This window comes from Athene cunicularia, assembly GCF_003259725.1.
Source record: "Athene cunicularia isolate RWA chromosome 5 unlocalized genomic scaffold, athCun1 chr5_part1, whole genome shotgun sequence".
NCBI classification, from domain to species: Eukaryota; Metazoa; Chordata; class Aves; order Strigiformes; family Strigidae; genus Athene; species Athene cunicularia.
This window is the reverse complement of record NW_020799101.1, coordinates 27,574,131-27,596,259: the sequence shown is the minus strand read 5'-3', so window position 1 is coordinate 27,596,259 and position 22,129 is coordinate 27,574,131. Positions and strand designations below refer to the sequence as shown.

Below are 22,129 nucleotides of genomic sequence, written 5' to 3'. Positions count from 1 at the left end.
CGGAGCCGGCTGGCACCCGGGCTTGGCGGGCCGGGCCGCTCCGTGTAGGTGCTGTGGGTTGTGCCCTGCTGCGCTTGAGGGCATGGCCCGGGGCGGGGGGGTGCTCGCGAAGGTCTGCACTTACAGGCTTGGCATACATGCATACGTATGTATGTACGTGTGCGTACAGGGACACAAAATACAGGCATACGTGTGTGTATATATGTATGTATTTTCTTTAATACAAAATCGTGAGTTTCAGTTAAATGTTTTGAGGCCTGTGTTTGAGGGGTCATTGGAAGCCCTGTCGGTACCTTTGGCCTTTTACAAAGCGTTTCAACCTGTGCTCTGTTGAAGGTCCCTTCCGTTTTCCATAGCTTCCTCTGGACTGTAGATTTTAAGTGAAATTAGCAGGTAAAAATCCATCTTTAAAAGGATTACCTTTTTTGTGCTTAATTTCCTGTGTTAGAAGGAGGTTATTATCTGTTCAAACTTCCCTTGTACTTACAAGGGATAAATTATAAAATGGTCGCTTACTGGATAACATACTGATCATCAGATGCATACACTGCTGCTCTGGAGTCACTGGGGCTCCATAAGTAACTCCATAAGCAGGATCTTTGTCACTAGAAGAGCTAGTTGAAAAACACTGGCCATGTTCAGTGCTAGCTATGGTTTTGATATCTCTTTCTGGCAGTTTAAAATTTAGAGTGGTCTGTTGGGATCCTGTCCCATGTCTGCAGTAGTACATTGGCTTGTGTCATGAGTGCCAGGCTTGCCACAGTAGGAATGGGACTAGACAAATGAACTAGACAAATTAGGAAGCTGTGAAATTAATTTTTTACGTATGTGGGCTTGTGATAGATTTATCTCGGTGTGTTAAAGTCCCCGATGTACAGTTAAGTATTCATTTTTGTTGTTAAAAGATCTGGGAGATCTTGAATGTTAAATCCTATGGCTTTTGTCTTCCCACTGATTGATGCAGTTGGGGGAAAGTCCTGCTGTGGTGGTTCCATGTAGACTGGTGGATCTTGCCCTTGTCTGTTCTGTGCATGGGCTAGCAAGGTGCTGGAGCCCCACAGGTATGGTACAGAGACAGCCAAGCTGATTCTGCAGAAGTAGAGTGAAGACTCTACTAGTGCCGGGAAAGTGTGACAGCCATAGTGGGAGAAAGTATAGTCACTCCCTTAAATCTTGATCTCAGTTAATACTCATGCTGCACCAGAGTGGATCCCGCAGTAAAGGCCTTGGTTAATCCACAAATCCAGGCAATCTGTCCATGGTTTATATAGAGTTTCCTGTGTTACGGTTTTTTTGGTTTGTTTTTTTTTTTTTTTTCCTTTTTCCCCTTTTTCTCCCCTGTACACCCATGCGTTTGAGCTGGCAAGTGTTGCTGATTGAACCCCATTTTACAAGTTAGGCTGCTGGTCAATGGCTGTCCACCTGGATCAAATTGCTGGCTGCCACTGTCCTGTCTCTATCCTTACCCACCCTTCCTGGTATGCTGTGCTTTCCTGTCCCCTTTCTTGCACTGCCTTCAATGCTTGCTGGGTCTTTGTATGCTAAGGTGTCAGAAAAATAACCCATTAAAAATGTAGCTAGTGAAAACATCTCAGTGAAGAGTCTGATATGTAAATGAGAGACACTGGGGTCTATGTAAACCAGTGGTTAGATAGACTGCAGCTCAATAGCAGCAGAAGTCATAAACTGTGATTTTGTGAGAATATATGAACACCTCCAGTTTAAATCAGTTAGCTGGACACCTACACGTTTTTGTGAATTTGGGACTAATGATTTGCATGGGTTTAGACAAGAGGTCTCCTGGAATAGGGAGTTCTTTAGTTCTGGGCAGTTCCCTCATCTGAGGGAAGATCTTGCTTCTCCTGTCTAATGTAATGCTATGCATGAGATCAATCGGTGAGCTGTGGTCTACATCCAGGTATGGGCTTGAAAGAGTCAGTAAAATTATTATAAGCATAGTAATTTTATTTGTGTCTGTATTAGCAACTGATTTGGTAAAATAGGAATAGAGAGTAAATAGTTCTGAGTAGATAGCGCTGAGGCCCATACATCTTCAAAGTAGTTAGGGTTTATTTCAGAGTTTGTAGCCTGAACTGAGTATGTTTGGTTGGAAGCTGCCTGAAGGACAAGTCATTGTTTCAAACTCTTGTGTTCTCTGTAGATATTGGAACACATTTTACAAGTACCTGGAATGAAACTCTGGGTTTAACTTGACAGGGAAATAACTTGGTTTGTGTTTGCCAAAACTGCTGCAAAGTGACCCAGCACCCAATAAGCTGGACCAGGCATAGGACTGGCTTCAAAGCTGTGCTGTACTGAAACTTAAAGGTGTGCACCACTTTTATATACAGCTGAGCTGTTGTATGTGGAGGGTTTATTGATAGAATTACAGATCTGCTACTAAGGAAGGCTGATTAGTCTTTCCTTACTCCTGTTCTCTCAAAGTGATTACGTTGAAAAACAAGGCCAGAAGAATGTGCCTAAACTGTCTTGGGTTGATTTGATGAAACCTAAATTAAGCAGCATCCGTGTGTGCTGGTGGTTGTTCTGGAAAGAAGGTTAACTTGAGTGGAGGTACCAGGGTAAACAGTTGAAGGTAATCATGTTTTAAACTGAAAAAGTGTATCTGATGTCCTTATTGCACAGCAGCCTGCTCTGTTCCTTTCAGATGTGACTTACCAAAGCATGCTTCAGTTCTTTTAGTATCAGAAATGTACATGGGCTAAAAAGGGAACACTGTATTTTGGATAAGAAATTAATGGAGAAGGTTTTTCAAGAAGTTCTGATGCATGAAGTTTGCTACATCTTTCAGGGGAAGCAGAGAGAGTGTAAAGGAGGAATATACAATCTTACTGGGCAGCTGGTGGGTGAAACAGTGAAGACTCCTTGATGCGGCCCTGGAGCAACAATAACTACTACTTACTTAGCCCATCATATCCTTCCAGTTTGTATTGTAGCTAGATGCTGTGGGGGAATGCCCTTTCTTCATCTCATATTCTAGTTAATCTGTCTGAAAAAGTGTCATTTTCTGTGTGAAAAAGGGAGCTTAGTGTAATGGATGTAAATTTAACTCTTTCTCTCCTCCAACTCTCTGGCTTTGGTGAAGAAAGAATTGTCCCTATTAGTATTCAGCTTTGAAGCTTGCTCTTTTTCAAAACTTGTCTTTACTCCCATTTGTAGTTGTGCTAATCGATAGTTTTAAAGAAAACTGAAGTTTACATGTCCTCAAAGACGCTTTGGTTGATTTTTACTGAGGTAAAAAAATTCTGTTGGTTTTGTTTCTTCTGGGATTAGGGGGCAGGAAGGAGGAATTGTCTTTTAAGTGAATGTAGTGTGTGAATGTTTCTTTAAAACAATACAAGAAGCTCTCTGGATAATTTCTGTTGCATTCCACAGAGAAATGCTTTTAAAGGAGCACTTAAAAAGCGATGATTACAGGAAATTACATGCTTGTCTCAGTGTCTTGACAAATACAAACGTTCTCTGTGGAAGTATATTGCTCCTACAGACATGAGATGATTAGCACTGCAAGAAATGTCTTAATTAAAATTAGTACTAATAAGAAAAAAATATTTTGAAGGAAAGGATTTTTTTTGTTAAATTAGTCATTTGCTTTACTTGCATCGAGCCTTTTTTTTTTTTTTTTCCCAGTAGATGCCTGAGAATACAGAAGGTGGGGTTAGAAGAAGTATAACTTGTCCTTGAGAGCTGATGCTGTTTCTATCCCATTCCTTTTGATACTATATATTTAGTATAGGGTATTTTATTGACCAGAATGTAGAACAGCATATTAGGGATGAATAAACCCCCCACAAGTTATGCTCATCATCCCAGAAGATAATTTGGCCATTTTTTAGAGCACTTTATATAGGCCACAGCTTATTAAAAAAAGCTATTTTAGGTGCTATTAAATTTTAAGTATTATGGGGTTTTTGTCTTTAAACCAGGCTGCCCTAGTTACTGAGTTGGACTGCTTGAATGTAGTAGGAAATGAATGACTGTGATTTTGAAAGTGTTTAAAAATATAGTAAATACTTTGTGCGGTATGAAACTTTATGGGAAATCTGAAGTGTTGTGACAGGATGGGCCAATTACCAAGTGTTTTAATATTAAATGAAGAATCTTCTGCCTCCAGTGATGTACATTTTCAACTGGAAATCCATGACAATAGATCCTAAAACCTCTTTTTCAGTACTGCATATTCCCCCATCCATATGTTGTTTAAGGCTATGGGGAAGAAGTTCTATAACTGAGGAATTAAAGATTAAAGGACTCTGAAAATCTTCACTTTATGAATCTTACTGGAGGCAGAATAAAGGTGAAACAATTGAAGAGTGACTTAGCATGTGAATTGCTATTCAGTATGAATGATAGGTAGAATGTAGACTTCTGGGCAGAAAGTCAAAGACTTTTCAGTATATACATAGCTGAGGGGAGATTGGAGAGTGCTGTGTATTTCAGTATCTACAAGAGTCAGCTGTACCCTCAGATACTAATGCATTATAATTTCCTTGCAACACAAGTTTAAATGTAAGATGCAGTCCCCTTGCCCTCTAACAGTGGGTATTGCACTGATCCCCAGCCAGAGTTACAGTTCAGATCTTCTGTTTTCTTTGATTTGTAGTCCCTAAACATACATAAACAATAGAATCCATGTTAATTTAAAGAATTTAGAGAATCTCTTAAAGAATTAGAGAACTGTCAATGTTAGGTTAATGGTTGGACTAGATGGTCTTCAAGGTCTTTTCCAACCTTGATGATTCTGTAATTCTGTGAAAAGCTACTGAGTGAATTCATTACTAAAACATACTTACCAAAAGCATAGCTGAACACATCTGAAATATGTATTTGAGTGTGAGAATAAAGTGGGAGAACTGTCAGTATCCTAGTGCTTGTTCCTGTCTGGCTTCATGGGGAGTTGCCTTCTAATTTAACATAAGCTTTATTTTTATATTACATAAATACTTTAGACAACTTTTCAAGTAGTATGATTGTCCCATTCCTTAAATCTGGCCAAGTTGAAAGCTGCCCAGTCAGTTTTGGCTTGAGTATTACATTGGACAGCCAAATAAAACTTTGCTCTTTAAACTGATTTTCAGCCTTATTTGGGGATTCAAGATCTGCCTTACTTTTGAGAACACTTTTAAAATAAAATATTGGCTCTTAAGAGCCTGATACTCTTTCGCGCCCCCCCCCGTGTGCTAAGCATTCAATGTATATTTTGAAGTTCTCTCTTTAAATTTTTTTGCTCTGCTTTCAAATACTTCAGTTTATATCATGTTTTAAAACTTTTTACATGCTGTCTTTTTTGCTTGTACTAATTGTAATGTGATAAACTGCAATAGGTCTTTGATTTGGACTTGCAGGTACTGTTGTAATACAGATTAATATTGCTCCACCTGCCTGTTAGTTTTCATATACAGGCAGAGCGAGCTAATGTAGTTTTTAGTCTTAAAAGCTTGTGATGATTTCAGGAAGGAAGTATGTGCAGAAAATTTCATACACTGAAAGGTCTGAGTGGAAGATCTGAGTTAATCAGATCCTCCGAAGTAGCTATGCTGGCGCTGAAACTACTCCTTTCAGCTCAACGGCTTTGCAAATTGCCGTAGTCTTTTACAAAACAATAAGGATGAACACTTTTCATGATGCTTTCTGTAGTTGGTATAGGAGACACCATAAAGGACTTAAACCTGTCAGTTGGAAAAATGTGAGGAAGAAGCAAAAGGCTCAGAGTTGTTTATAGTCTAGAAGAATGAGTCTTGGCTGTGTCTGCTTGGTTCAGGATCGTGCTTTGCCTTTCTGTCAGGAGTTAGGATTTTTGTCAGGGTAACTGCTTAGATGGATGTGGCCTCCATAGAACAAGCCCCTTCTCTCATACACCTGTCCTGTTTGCAGGAGTTCAGACCGAGTTCCTTGACTGCATGGTCATCCCAGCTGCATGTCTTCTACTGCTTGATAAATTGGTCAGTTTTACCATAACTGTAAAGAGCAAATTCCTGGAGATACTGCTGCTATAAAGCAGTTTCAGGACATCTCTAACTTTGGAATATTACTTAACAACCCCCCCTTTTTTTTTTTTTTCTTCTGGTAAAGATGGGAAAAAGTCAAGAATTTTGTAGCTTAGTTTCTGTTTCCTAATCTAAGAAAAGGCAGTGGAGGTTAACAACTGAATTAGTAACATCAGATGTCTCTATGGCAAGTGGCAATTTTTTTGGCCAAAAAGTGGGTATTTATTATACTTTACAGTTAAGTTCACTAGGTAAATAAGGAAAAAAATCAGGAATATAAATTAAAACAAAAACTGTGGAGTTTAATGTTAATTACTCTTGCTGCATAAAAGCATATAAAATCAAGTTTCTGTAGAATTCTAGACTTTGCAGGTTAGGAAGTGTTTCATTAGAAATGAAATAATTTTAAATGATCATTAAGATGAACTACAGATATTTTTACATTAATATTTCAACTTCAAAGTTCTCTCCCAATTGAACAGGATGAAACCTGTTTTCAAAACTCTGTTACGTTTTAAGAAAATTTGATATTAATAAAACAGAACCTTGAATTTTATATGACAAATGTAATGTAACATTGAATTATGCTTGCTTTCCAGGTGTTGCTTTTGCTCATACTAACTCAGGATACACTTGAATTTTCAGTGGTGGCTAATAACCCTTCATGCTTAAGGGTGCCTTTCATCTGGTGTGATATACAATGTTCAGTTTTCTTGTTTCATGCATTCTTAGGTACATTTTGTATTATCAGTCATGAAGTTTAATCTCTTAAATGTGATGTTTCCTGTTTTGAAGAAGAGAAATTGCTGTTTATGGGGTTTCTTCTGGAGTTCAATCAAAGTTTCTTACTTTGTAGTTTATATAGAAAGTGATTTCTCATATTCTGCTATAATAATAATAATATAATGGATAATCTATTCATGGCTGAAATTCAGGGTTGCTTCAGATTCACTAGAAACAAAATATCAATTTTATTTGTTTATACATTACATTGTTCAAAATAAATTACCTTTTTTATTTTTAGAAATGGATGATGAAGACTGTGAAAGAAGAAGAATGGAGTGTTTAGATGAAATGTCCAATCTTGAAAAACAATTTACAGACCTTAAAGATCAGTAAGTATTTTAATATTTTAAGTGCCCCATTTAAGGGTCCATTCCATGAGAACATTGTGTGGGGCTGGTGTTTCTTGTCATTCATATATGTGGATGCTAATTTTGGAGAAGAATAAGGTTTGGGAGTTCTGAAATTATTTTCAGGTAGTTGTTCCAAAATACTTTTATGTATTTATTTTCTGTTTTGCTGTAAGAATGGTTTTGAAGTGTTATTTCTGTGAAGGGCTGGTGTGGTCTATTATATCAAAATCCTTAGCAGAACCAAAGAACTGTGATTTTAGGGAAACTCATAATTTATTTACTCAAGATCTTTCTCATCCTTATATATATATATGTGGGACAGACCCAAGCACTGTATTTGCTAAGTAAATAATTAGGGGTTTTTTTCAGGGTATCACAGCAGCTTTTATAGTTGTTACAAATGAAAATGCAAAATACATTCAAAATGCAAACAGATTTGTTCATTATCTGCCAGTAAATATCAGCTTTTATAGAAGGAATGAATTTTAGTTAAAGTAAAAATATTTTAAATACACTTCGTTTTGGCAGGAATGGAAGATGTCAGTTACAAATTATCCTGTGATATATGTGATAGTACGCAATATGTGGATTTCCACAGGAGATGAAATGAGGGTTGCTTCAGTAAGAGCCTGCCTCTCTTTTTCTTTGGTTTATGGTAGGGTGGGAGCAGATAGGTGAAAGAAAATGGGCGTTTCTATCCACAAAACGTCTTTCTCTCCCATGATATAAGCCATATTGTTCTTATGTGTTGTAGCACCCTTTCCTGCCCTTTTCCATGTTGATTCACCTCTTACTCCATCTTAATCCCATTAACAGCTGTGCAATTTTTTTTTCTTCTTCCTAAGAGATAGAGATACATTTAATTTTATTTTTACTTTTTATACTTCTGATTGTCTGCATGTGTGTTCCAGAAAGGCTTAATAGGCTTGAGGAATATTGTTCAAAAAGAAAATGTGTATGGTAACAAATCTTAACTTTGCTTCAGTGGATGTTCCATAACATTAACAAAGAGATGCAGAATAGTTCTTTTTAAAATATTTCTTCTGAGTTGTGTTTGTTTTTAAATAAAATAAATCTTTTTAAATTTCTATTATTCTAAGACTTTACAAAGAAAGATTAAGCCAGGTGGATGCAAAACTTCAAGAAGTCATAGCTGGAAAAGCACCTGAATATTTAGAACCGTTGGCAGCTTTACAAGAAAATATGCAAATCCGAACCAAGGTGGCAGGTAGGCATTTAAAATGAGTATTGTTTCAACAGTATAAACTTGCTAGGCATTTTAAGGTCAATCTTTTTCCTTTAGAACTGTTAAAGGAGTGTGTTTTAAAGTTAGAAATACTGTGGCATAGTTTTAAATGTAGAATGATTTTCAAGTCAAAATGAATAGGTTGCTTACATCTTTGCACAAGTTGCCTGATAACATCATGCTAAAATTACAGCTTTTTTATATTTCATTTAATGGCTGTCTGTCTTTGTGTAGTAAGCACAAAATTACTGAATTAAAAACGCTAATAATGTTTATTAGTCAGAAGGTTTGGGATCAAGTGCACCCTGGTCACTGTTGAAATGATGAGGTATGTAGTTGCTATCTCATGAAGTGCTTGACAGATCATTTTAGATGATCATGTTTTTCCTGCTCTTCTAGTCTGTGTTTCTTCTGCTCCATCTCGAGAAGGAGGAAAATTCTTGTCCTTAGTAGCTTTTATCTAAGCTGCATTTTAATTATTAAAACTAGTATTTAGATAGGTGTTATGCTCATAGAAGAAGCAGGAAAGAATTCTTCTTCCAGGATACAACCATATAGTCATATGGAACAGTGGTATTACAGGAGGATGAAGTTCTGTACTTCTCTACTGTAAATTCTTTTTCATGTTATAGCTCAACTCCCTTAGGAATAATTCAGCTGTCTTAAGTGTCACCTAACACAGGCTGTCAGAGAGCCAAAAGGCAGACAGTTGTGAACTCTCCAGCCAGAGATGCTATGCCAGTGTCTTTCCTAAGAAATTAATCAGAAGCATGGTGCAGGGAAACTGGAAAATGGAAAGCCCACTTCTCATTATACTAATGCTACTTCAGTGCTACTCAGTATGCCTTCATTGGTACTTTTAACTGTAGGCTATGAAGAGTATATGAAAACTTTTGGCCAATGCTTTTGTATTTCTATCCCTCCTGGTCTTTTCCATAATGCTTTTTTTCCTCAGGTGGTGACCCAGAATTTCTGGGTTTTAAGATCTTCACCCAAATTGACTTGACTAATCCTAAGTAGCCCACTTGGGCCTCACAGAAGATTTGCAGGTGAACTTGCAGAATTCTGATATAAAAGAAGCCTTAATTTAGGCTTTTGATTTTCAGTTTTAAATGTGGCTGGCTGTCGGTGCTTTCATCTAGGTGGGTATGGATTGGCAGAATATTACAGATTCTTCTGATTTGTCTTCAGCAGCACTGAAGATCTGTGTTCCAAAGTAAAAAGAGCCCAGGGCAAAAGCTGCCCTTTCCTTGAAGGTTCAAGGTTTCCTTGAAGTCAAGACTAGAAATCAGGATTTTTTTTTTTTTTCCTTTTGTCTTCAACTCAATGAGATTGATAAAATTATTGCAGATCAAGCAAAAAAATGCAGAACAGGTTTATTTGCTCTTACTGTTTGAGAGCCTTGACAAAAGTGGGTAGCAGCAGGACTTGAACTCCAGCAGGTAACTCCTAAGGACCTACTTCTACCTGAGAGAGGGGATGAAAGGGTTAAAAAACCCCAAAACCCCAAAAACTAAACTATGTTTAGCTAAACTACAGATATAATTGCATCTGTGATTAAAAACTAAACTTGTGTTCCTCTGCTCTCTAATGCACTGAGCTCTGTTCACACAAAATGTGGATATTGACTACTTCAGCATGTCAGAATTATGAGTGTTTCTTCTAGAAATATTCATACCCATTCTGCTCAGTTTCAGGCAGATAAGCAGTGATTATAAATTGGTAGACCTAGATATATGTCAGTCAGCCATAAATATTAAAAAAAAAAAAAGTCAGCATAACATACTGATCTAAGAAGAAAACATTTGGAACTCTAGGTCAAAAGTGACTTCACAGTTGAAGGATGATTGGCATAATACTTCATGGTTTCTTTTTCAGAGAAGTTGCAGGTAACAGCATTGTTTCTCTTATACTGTATTAATTTATAGTCAACTGAATTCGAAGGGAAGTTGTTTTGGGGAGTTCTTAAGTTGCTAGACAGCACGAGCATGTGTGCAAATTTAGCTCCTCAAGATGGTAATCTGGAACATTTTAAGTATTTTTTTGTTGAATGCATTGACTATATTAAATCAGGTTCTATCTATACTTGCCAGATACTACATTTCAGATACCTTTCAGATTTTTTTCAGCTGCGTGTTTAATATACACATTTTTCAGGAATGTATAAGAAATGCTTCTAATTCTCAGAAGCAGTATCCTTTGTATTGTAAGGTGGCTGTTTCTAAGAATGGAACAGAGCCTTATTAATTGATGTGATTTATTAAGGTCATGCATTATAAAGTAAGCCTTATTCCAAATATTAATTTGTAAAAACTTGTTCTTTCATTCAGTTTTCTATCTATTTAAAAACCCCAAAACATTATTTAAAACTCTAATTACAAAATAGAAGAGGCCATTTAGTACTTCATGGATTTGAAAACTGAGGATATCTAGTATAATTTGATCAGAAATATGAAATAGACATCTTTTGTAAAGTTAGCATGACTGCTGGTGTAATTTGCGGAAGACAAAATGTTAAAATAGCATTTATGTTTACTCAGGTCTTTTAAATTAAGGGGTTACTTTTTCTTATTCTTGCTTGGTAAAGCAGCCAGCCACTCTAAGTACCTGATACATAATACATATGTATTTTTCCGTATGTACGTATTTTGGAACATGCAGGCTTAAAAGAGAATTCTGAAATCAAATATAAGCTAAAAAAAGTAATATTGCTGTAATATGTCTGATTACAGGTATCTATAGAGAGCTTTGTCTGGAATCTGTGAAGAACAAGTATGAATGTGAAATTCAAGCCTCTCGACAGCACTGTGAGGTTGTGCCAGCTATTTTACATTGATAGCTAATCTCATCTAACTTTATCTCATTCCAACTTTTTTTGTGTGTAATGCTTTCCAAGTTCAGTGCATGTTTTTATTACTGCTGTTATTTGCTATTTGAAGGCAATTGCCTTGTGATATATAAGTCCACATAAGAGGTTATTCAAAGCATATAAAAATGAGCTTTATATTAGTTTGGCTTTGCATATAAATATAGCTAAGGTTTCTTATTTTTCATTAACAGGTTCTTATAATAGATTCCCACATGATTTTTTTTTAACCTTTGTTATAAAAAGATTACCAAGAGCAGTAACTAAAATATCTGACATAATTTTAGCAAAAAGCACCTTACATTTTAACAACAACAACAACAATAATAATAATAATGTCTTTTAAGATGCCTTGGACAGCTAGTGCTAGAGTTGTCATTACAGAAGCAGTTACAGGAAAAATATATTTCCTTGAACATTCCTGTTTAAGCATCTAAATACTGGATACTGTAGTATAAGTACTCGATTACGTGTCCAAAGCTGTAACATAGCTGCTTAGATCCTGAGGTTTGCATTACAGTACTCCCCAGCCCCCTGTTACAGTTGCTTAAAAGGTGTTTTCTTCTGAGTGGTTCACCATACTCCTGAAGCCTGTGGCTCCTCCTATACCAATCAAGCAAGAATGTGCATGTGTACTTTTTAAAAGAAAATCGATTTTCTTGATGCCTTGGGGAAGAACAAGGTATAATGAAGGGACTACTCATTACTGACTGTCTTTGCTCCTGTGAATACTAAGATTGGACAGAATCTTTTAAGACTGACAGGGTTTCTCATCCGTGATTGAATGATTTGCTTTGGCTATATATTACTCCTATTTAAGGTGCTCCTTGTCCCTTGTTTTGCTATTACGTTTCTATTGTGAAATCTTCAGAATTCAAATATTCATATAAGGGTCTCTGGGGGTAAAAGCTCTTTAAAGTCAGCAGTGCTGCTTGTAGAGTCACTGTTCCACTGGAATATAAGAGTTCAGCAAGAATGCCTCTGATGCCTGTAGCACCTTTTTACATCTTATTTGTCACCAAGTGCTTAAAGCAAAACAGTTGTCTAAACACAAAGACTGTTTTATTTTTAAATGGAATTTTAAAATGGTCTCAGAACAGATAACACTCATTTGGTGTTTCAGGTATATGTGAGAGTCTTCTGCCTTTTCAATTCCACTAGGATTTTTTTATTTATAATTGGGGTTTGAAAAATATATGAAAGGAAGTCTTTGGAATTTAAGCACTTTGTAACTTGAAGGGAATGGTGAACATGACAGCCATTTAGTAGAACAGAGTTCTTTGTTTTCATCTATTCCTCAACTGTTTTGCTTCACTCCAGCATACTAGCTTGAACATTGGTAAAGGTAAGTTTCTGGTAAAGTATTCTGTGCTATGGGCAGGAGCAGTTGAGGTGCAGACATCTGCTAACTTGGCTCTACGGCTGCAACTTCTGGCAGAGACATGGCAGCACATAGCTAGATGCAGTGAGTTGTGCTGCTTGAGCTGTTTTTTCAGGAAGTCCAAGCTCTTTTTGATTGCCAGAGTTAAAGATGTTGCTCAGTGAAAATGAACTTTGAAATGTAGCAATCAGTTGTATTTTCTACTTGTGTTTTAGGAAATGTGCAAGCTTATGAAAGAACAGTAAATTTATTTCCTTGAGGCTTGGGTCTCAGCTTAATTCCGTGTTACTGGTTTAGAGAGTTCAGTGTTTTTCTGGCTTTGCTATCCGAAAGGAAAATACTGTATTTATGTCAAAATACAAACAGTTATGCTAGAGGTCTAGCTGTATGCTTTTATATACTTGTTATTCTTGGCACTGATATTTGATAACTATATTTACACTTATGCCAAGTGAGCATGCTGTCTTTAAGGAGTCAGGATCTCATGCTAAGAAAGTGGATAGAGGGAAATGTCACATGCTTTATGGCTTCTGAAGCATTTTCACTTAAAGCTACTCTTACCTTCATTCCACTGAGGCTTTAAATTGTTATATATATATTTAGATGGTAGAACTTAGTCATATAAAAATGTGTAATTCCGTGCGTTTTCAGAGTGAAAAGCTTCTGTTATATGATACTGTACAAAGTGAACTAGAAGAGAAGATTAGAAGACTTGAAGAAGACCGCCATAGCATTGACATCACCTCAGGTGAATGGAAATTCAAAGTTGTTGGGGGTTTTCTGTTTGTTTGGTGTTGCTTTGTTTTGTTTTTAAATCTTCTGGTACCTACTGATTAGTTGACTGCACAAATAATATGTCTGGTGAGTTTCAGGTTATCTAGTAGAATGCTATTCAGTTGTAAACTTTGGGTGGGGGGTTGAGTTTAAGCTTAAAGCAAACTTTGGTCTAGTAATGTCAGCATCGCATGTGTATTTTGAGAGTATTAATCTATATCTATATAATCATGTAACACCTTCATTCTGTTCAGAAAGAGCATCTCACCAAAAAATTTTTAATTTTTGGACAATGTTTTCTGCTGAAAAAGGGCTAAACATGTAAATATTGCTGATTTATAGCATGTTCTTATTGCGTCTTTTCAGAATTATGGAATGATGAGCTACAGTCCAGGAAGAAAAGGAAGGACCCATTCAGTCCAGATAAGAAGAAACCTGTTGTTGTATCAGATATCCTTGTACTGAAATCATTGTTCTTTCTAGTAGTGTTTTATAGCTAGTCTTATTACCTATGTCATTAATAGCAAGTTGAAGTGCTAATGCATTCTCAAAATTGATTTTTGCATGGCAGATATTACTCTAACTCAGAGAAACCATGTTGACACATTCCATTATGAAAATTGAAATTAATATTCTCATATTTAACTACTAGTTTCATAGACTATTTCTAAAAGTTGATTTTCCTAACTGTTCAAAAAATTGAGCTACAAGCCAAAGCAGAAAAAAGTTAGGCATTATGTTTGCAAGTATTACTTGAGTTCTGTAACTTCTCCTGCATAGTTTTGCTTCTCATACTGCGACATCTTTACCTCTATTTATTACTTCTTAACAATTCCATAGACTTTAGAACCCTCTCTGATTAAAAGTTTAGAGTTCCAAGAATTGAGGGGGGGGGGGGGCATAAGTTTGGAGTTCCTGTAGGGTGCATATAGTATTTAAGAATTTTGTATTCATTACTTTTTCATAGCTGTTGACAAGCATGCAGTGCAGCTGAAACTTTTTAAGTGTAACAGCTAAGAGATGGTATCTTCTTTCTCCAGAGAAAGGACATGCCTTTGCAAACAGCATTCTCTCTGATCCTACCCCCAGCCTCATGTTTTCATCAGGCAGAGATATGATGGCTTAGAAGTTGCCAGAATCATGGAGACTACCTAAAAGAGACCAAATTCCACATGTTGGCATTATTTAGTTTAAAGGCCATTTTTTATTGCTAAGCTGCTGCAGAAAATCCTGCTACTTTCACAAGGTTTTGTAACATTAGGAGAAGGTGGGAGTGAAGAAGTTTCTGGAAAAAACTGTCATCATTGAGACACCTTTATTCAGTATGGTTGATTTACTGGAACATGTCCCAGATGGATGATTTGTCCTAATAATGACTGTCCTTCCATTAGGATGTGTCATAAATTTGGTTTAGTAGAGGTGTTTTTTTAACTAGTACTTAAAAGCCAAGTGGTATTAATTCAGGTACAAGTGGCTTCATTAGTTTCTTACCTCCTTCTAGCAATGTCAGTGCTAGGTTGTTTTGGTCATCTTTTTTCTTCAGGATGTGCCTATAAGTAGCATCAGCTTCTGTCAGTTAGGAGCTACCTTGCCATTTTAGAATACATTCCAAGTAGAACTTACTAATAGAGTATTAGGTCTAAAACCCCAGCAATTTCAGGTAATTCATGAGGCTGAAAATCCTTTCAGCTGTGAAATAAATGAATTTGCTCTTTTTGTTTATGATTTTAAAATAGTTGTGAACCTGTCAGTTTGTACAGATCTGTATAAAGCAAATACCTAGAAATTTTACGTGGCTTTTGATTTGTAATTCTTTGCTATGTAGAGGAAAACCAAATTTGAAAATGGCTAAAGATTCTTAAAATTTCAAATGGAATGTAAGTTAAAGCTTTCATATCCTATTTTAGGAGATTTAACTTTTAAGTGTTCATAGCACCTTTTTCTAACCTTGTTTATCAGAGACAAAATGGGGAGAAACAAACTAAAAACTCAAGACTGTTGGAATAGTAGTGCTATATGGAGTTTTGTTTTGAAGTTCACATATTGTTCTAATACAGTATTTTTACAGTTGATAGTTCCAGGAAGGGGCTTTGCCTTTCTACTTGATGTTTTCAGGATATTTGATATTCAGAGATATACTGTCTACACTTTTCTCTCAAAGAAATATGATGCATAATACTGTGAAAATAATGATTTTATTAAAGCGGATACTAGTATACATGCTGATTTGCAGTGATATATTGATTTTGCAGTGACTTTTAACTGTAATTTGTTGTATTGCAAATAGAATGATTTTTGGAACTGTTAGGGGTGGAATGACTAGTTCACAATTGTTTATCTTGTCATCACGTTGAACTCCAGTAGTCTGAATTTCTACATTAGAATTTTTTTATTATTGCTGTTTAAAAGAGTTTGAGTTTTCCCTAACTTTTCCACGTCCCTATATAGTTTATATGTTGCAAGACCTTGATATACTTGAAGACTGGACAACAATAAGGAAGGTAAGATGAAAGGATGAATGCTAGTGGCTGTGGGTTTTGTTTGGATTCTTGTCCTTTTGCCTCTTAAAAATATGTAAATGTGTTTCTTACATGATCAAAACTCTAAATAGAATTTTATTTCTTCAGTAGTCAGCTAATCATTCTGGTTCAAGCTGTGTTATTGTTACTTTTTCTGATTCTACCCAAATTATGCAGAGGAATCCAATGAAGTGGTGGAAGAGGTTATCTCTAAAATGGGTAGTTTGTAATTTTCCATTATAAAGTGAGCCTAAAGCCTGTGTCAGGAGGATCTACTTTCTCATAGTCTAGCATAATTGGGTAGAAACTAGGATAGTTCAGTAGGATTTTGTTTTAAATTAAGATTTAAAAAATATGTATAATCGGTATGTTTTCCCATGGTAAATAGTTTATTTTGTGATTATTACTATGCTTCGACCTTTCCTTATAGCTTTTTTTTAATATAAAGTGAAACGCTATGTTTTTCCCAGATTATAAGAGTATCAGGGTTTACAGGAAGAGAAATTAGTTTGACAAATTGATGTATTTGAAAAAATAAATCCATCTTTTAAGCCCAGATTACTTTTTTCAGATCTTTGTCATATCGTTAACTTGCTGTAATGAACTGCTATCCTTGCCTTGCACCTGCACTCAGAAAATTTCCCCTCATACCCTAGTGCTTCCCAGCTTATATAAGAAACTACTTATGTGAATTCAAAAACTTGATGGAAAATGGCTTTGAGTTAGTTTCCATCCTGCTTTATACTTGTAATATATTCTTGTTTATACTTTCCTAAACAAGAAGTAAAATGTGATGCCTGTGTGAAAACTTCTCTGACTTTTCCTACAGTATCAGGGGAATAGACACAAAAGAGCTTTCCTTCAGTTTCCTTCCTGTAGTGTGACATGATTTTAAACAGTAGCAACAAACCCAGAATCTACTGGGGATTTTGCCTTTTCTGGAAATAACTTCTAAAAAAGACCAAAAAAACAACCAACCCCAAAAAACTCTTAGAGTTTTTTTTAAAACCTGCTTTTATACTACATGCGATCTAGAGTTCTCATGAGAGAAAATTTATGTATTTATGATTATCAAGTATAAATCAAAAGAGTAGGGTGTTCATATAGCATTTTGTTTTTCAGAATGACTTCATGTAATTTTGTATTTTCTTGACAGAATTACATAACAGCAATTTTGAGGATTTAATTTAGAAAAATCTCCTGAGTTACTTGAAATCAAAACTTAGTAAGAAGATGATTTTTTTTTTTTCACCCTCAACATGCTGTTTTATTTAGTTGCTGAGTCACCACTGAACACACTTTTATTTTAGATTTGTTCTGATTGTGGTTTTTGTATGTAAAAGCAAGTATCCTGAGCTACACTGCACATAACTTCACAGTTAAAGCTGGCAGTTAAGAAAAAAAGGACCGGGCTTGCTAACTAACTTAATATTCTTTTGTGTTTCAAGGCAATGGCTACATTGGGGCCACACAGAGTAAAGCCAGAACGTAAGTAAACATTGTCTGGTTTCACAAGAGAGAACTTGCTGTGTGCAACAATGCAAACTCATCTAGGTAGATCATATTTATTTTAGCCCTGGTATAGTGATGGAGGACAGGATGGGATAGCTGGAAGATGTGGCTTTTATCTTTCCCTTTTCTCAGGTGCTGATACTTGTAGCTCGATTGCTGATGATTGTGTTGACACTTGAATTCTAGAAAATTATCAGTTAAAATTTAGACTTCTAAAAGTGGGTTAGACAATATTTGCAAGCTATGCCAGTGTTGACACAAGATGAAGCAGGAAACTGAGGGCATCTGGGCCTCAGGAGTGCATTCTAAAGGATGCCCACATTCACTGCAAGCTACAGCACTGAAAAAGTAGTCTATGGGAAAGGAGTGGTAACTGGTACTTGGCACTGAGGTAAGAAGCACATTAATGCTAGGTAAAATCAAATACTTGGAAGTGGCGAGTAAGGAGGAAAGGGAGGGGAGGCAAGCAGGTGGTATATTTCTTTAGTGATGTGTTATGACTTGCATGTTGTGGTAATATGCTGATGAAGAGGTTTCAGGTTCTTCCATTTGAAGTCTTCCCTATATTGCATTACTTGATTTGTGAAAATTCCTATCACAGATATGAAGGTGATGGGGAAGATAGCTTCTGTCTGAAAATGGAAACATAACTTTTAATTTTTCTGACTGGATATAAAAAGGTATCTTAATTCCAATTTTCTTGCATTCTTGCAATTATTAAGAAAGAAACTACTTTTGATAATGGAAAAAATGTGTATTATACATAAATGACTTGATGAAAGGGTGTTTAAACATCTGACTTCTGCCAAGTCAGTATTAAACCACTTTTATTGATCATTTTAGCACCTGTCAAATTAGAAAAGCATCTACACAGTGCTAGATCTGAAGAAGGAAGACTCTATTATGACGGAGAGTGGTATGGACGTGGACAGACGATATGCATTGATAAGAAGGATGAATGTCCTACAAGGTAATGTGTACTCAGCTCTGTACATTCTTGTTAAGGAATAGATAAGATGGCATTGAAGAATAAGTCTGGTTTCAAAATACTTGCCACCTCAGTAACATTTATTAGTTCACCTTGGAAGATAGGTATTATCAAAGAAGATTGAGCACTGGACTTCTGAGAGAGGCCAGTAAAGGCAGGACTTCACTGAAGGTAATGAGATGTTTTGTCAAGTTAGGATCTCACTAACCATTTAAGCTCTTATTAATTTTTGAACAGCCTTTTGAGTAAGCTTTTTTGGGTATCTTGGGATTTTTTTGCTTTGAGAATATGATCTGTTGGCCCACCCAAAAATACTTAATCATGGAAGAATACTTTATACCATTAAAGATAAGCTTTGTTTTCAGTTGATTAATGCTCTGAAAGAGGTGGAACTTTTTTTACAGTATTTCCTTCTCTTAACAAAGGTACTACCTGGGAACAATCTGAACATTAGAGTGCAAATTTAGCTGAATGTTTAAAATATCTAAATGTATTTTCTATGTATGTAATATTTGTAAATTCTAAAAGGTGGGTATATTTAAAACAAGATTTAATTTAAATGTATATCTTACCTTTTACTGAATAGGGCAAATCAATCTACATGCACTGTTCATTAAATACGCATGCCTACTCAGGAAAATTAACTTCATATAGCAGCAGTTTACTGTAAAACTGGCTGTTTCTTTTCTTCCCTGTGTGTGGTCAAGGGGAACAGATTTTGGTTATTTTAGTGTTTGTTCAGGGCTAAAACAGGAAGGTATTTTAGTAAACTATGTATTCTTTCATAAATTTTAAAAAGTCTGACTTAGTACAGCAGAACATAGAAGTTATATTGGGCCAAAAAAAAAAATAATCTTAGTATCCAGTGTCTGACAAAATAGCCAAAAGATGATGCTTAACAGGGGAAGCATACAGTGGAACTTTCCCTGCCTTTTAAGATTTCAGCAACTTTTAAGGCTGAAGAGTTTCCTGGAGGGAATTTTGTCACACTCAGTATGTGATAGATCTTTCTTCCATTAACTGTTTTATTCTGTGGTTTTGAGCTTATTTCTGTCATCAATTCTACTTTTAAAAAAAGGTTTTTTTCCTAGGGCGTATGTGGAGGGGATTGTGTGGTAAACCTTAGTACAAATAGTGAACAAGGAGCATAAAAGCAGGGTTCATGTAAGAATGATTCAGTAAATCAGACTTTGACTTTATTTCTTACGATCTTGGTATAATGACTAACAGATGAATTTTTTTTTCTGCTTTAAATCTTGGGCTTCATCTGTTTAACTTTTATCTAAATACTTTGTATACAAAGTACTTTTTGGGTCGTATTCCAACAGATCTGTGTTTTACCACAGGTAGTCTGTTGTTGTTGTTGTTGTTCTTTCCTATGGGTGACTATTGTTCTTTAAAATAATCAAAATATTTGTACATGTGAGGGTTTTCTCATAGGAGAAGAAAATAGATGGCTGAAAAATTAACCCCCTTCACTAAAGACAAATGCAGTTACCAAAGAATTCTGTTAAAACTATCCAGTGAAGCCAGTATATTTTGGGGAAAGCATTTACAAATAACGTATATTTTCATTTACTGTATGGAAATGTTTTGAGGTTATTTATTAGCTCATAAGGTTTCTAAATTCTTCTTGTTTTTCTTCCCCTGACCCTTCTTCCCTCATTTCCTATAGTGCCATAATTACAACAATTAACCACGATGAAGTTTGGTTTAAAAGACCAGATGGAAGCAAGTCCAAGCTATATATTTCTCAGCTACAGAAAGGAAAATATTCAATAAAGCATAACCACAACTGACAGTAGCTAGCCAGATATGAAACAAGTGGTATTGCCATGCTTGACGTGCCATGGGCTGAAAGTTGTATTTAACAGTGTTTTGTATTCCTTATAAATTTACAGCAGTATCTGATGTGTATTTGTAGTGCTGTATGTAAACTTCATATGGATCACCTTCAGAAACCTGAGGATGCAAAATCATTTTGATAAACATTTTACATCTAAATTGGGTTCAGTGCCTAAGATATGAAGTATGGTCTTCAAGAATAATTGCTCAGAAATTCTCATATTTGTCAATATGAGGAAAAAAAAAAAATTCCATTGGTGACCAGTTGGTATGATAAAAATGATAAACATAATTACCAGCAACTCACTTCATTTTCAGTGAACATGTCATGCTTCTCTTGTGGATGTAAATTTAGCCTGTTCAGCTGTTGCTTTTGAATAGATTGTAACATGCATAAGCATTATTTTATTCAAAGTGGACCGTTTTATTAAAATTATTGTCCTTGACAGCTCTGCTATTACTGACTGTGTTATATTTTGTAAGGTTTACTATATAGCTTGTAATGAGATAAAACCAGTATTTTGAGCTACATTTTTTGAGGAGCACTTTTCTAGTTTAGGACCCTATTCTATAAAAAACAAATCGTTGGTGATTTTTTTTTTTTTTTTTTTTTTTCAAAAGGAAAATATTTCCCCAGAAATCATATATCTGGGAAAATTTACACTGACTTTTTCACCAAACACTATTTTCCAGATTTCTGTACCCTACTTCATCTTATTGTATACCAGAATTATTCCATGCAGCTTAGAAAGCTGAATTTCTCTTAAGTCTTACTGTTTAAGCCACGGAGAAAAGTCCTAATTCCTTGATGTTACTGTGATGTGCTTGGAGCATCTAGAATGATAGATGGGATTGCTGAAGAATTATTAATGCGTTGGTTATGTGCACTTTAATCTCCACTTATGATTCTTCTTGGAGAAAGAAAGCATCCATTTGCTTTAAATGATCACAGCAAATAAGTATTTTTATTGTAACATATAAATGTTTTATTCCTTTATTAATTGTCTCTTCTAGTGCAGAGTGGTAACTACTTTCCAAATGCCAAGTCAGTTTCTGCTGAGTGATGATTTTCTACAATTGTATGACATTATTAATCAAATGTACATAAAGTATCAATTGACATGTTGGCTTTTAACAATATGAACTGTATGTATACAGTTGTTTGATAAACTTTTTGTAATAAAATATTCGTATTTTTTAACAGTGTATAAATAAATGATCTGTGGTAGTGGACATCTTTTATGTTTTGCTCTGGTTTTCTTGTCTTGCTGGACTTGCTGTTATACCAAATGTTGAAGGGAAATCTGTTTACATTTTCAGAAGGCCTGAATCTTTTTAAAGACCTTTGACTTTCACTTTCTTTTGAATTTGGAGAGTTTGTATGTATAGATTTTGTTTGGTTTTGCAATTTTTTTTCTTCCAATATTTTAAGGAAGCACTGTTTTAGAAATCAAATGTAAGCACTGTTAAGAACCTCTCAGCTATTGATGTGCTTGAAATCATTTGTATTTAGGGTGTGCTGGGCACCTTAAACTGTTTCCATGGTTCACACCTTTACTCTTTCTCTGTATTCTGTACCTTTTGATTTCTAAAGCTGTTTCTAATCTGATCTTCTTGGGTGCAGAACTTTGCTTTGTACAGCCCTGCAGTTTGGACTGACACTTGGTGAGTGTGGCTTCTTCATTCAGAATATACATCATTCATACCAACATGACAGGTAATAAGCCTAGCAGTATGGGTTAGTGAGCAAAGAACTGGGATCTACTCGTTCCATTACTAGAAGTCCAAGAAACTGAGCTATGGCTTTCCTTTTTACATGTAATCACTTCTGTGTATGTGATTGGAAAGGTATGA

General features: G+C 35.6%; 1 protein-coding gene across 1 annotated transcript in view; it reads left to right on the top strand.

Annotated features, from left to right (window-relative positions):
* Positions 1-20,505, top strand: part of BRMS1L (BRMS1 like transcriptional repressor) — a 21,396-nt gene extending 891 nt beyond the window's left edge. Inside the window, exons 2-10 of the mRNA XM_026849118.1 lie at positions 7,033-7,123; positions 8,245-8,372; positions 11,123-11,202; positions 13,289-13,385; positions 13,778-13,861; positions 15,848-15,912; positions 17,379-17,418; positions 18,286-18,412; positions 20,106-20,505. Coding sequence (XP_026704919.1) covers positions 7,035-7,123; positions 8,245-8,372; positions 11,123-11,202; positions 13,289-13,385; positions 13,778-13,861; positions 15,848-15,912; positions 17,379-17,418; positions 18,286-18,412; positions 20,106-20,229 — 834 coding nt within the window. The 5' untranslated portion in view covers positions 7,033-7,034 and the 3' untranslated portion in view covers positions 20,230-20,505. The remainder of the gene's footprint in view (positions 1-7,032; positions 7,124-8,244; positions 8,373-11,122; positions 11,203-13,288; positions 13,386-13,777; positions 13,862-15,847; positions 15,913-17,378; positions 17,419-18,285; positions 18,413-20,105) is intronic.
* Positions 20,506-22,129: the final 1,624 nt, after the last annotated feature.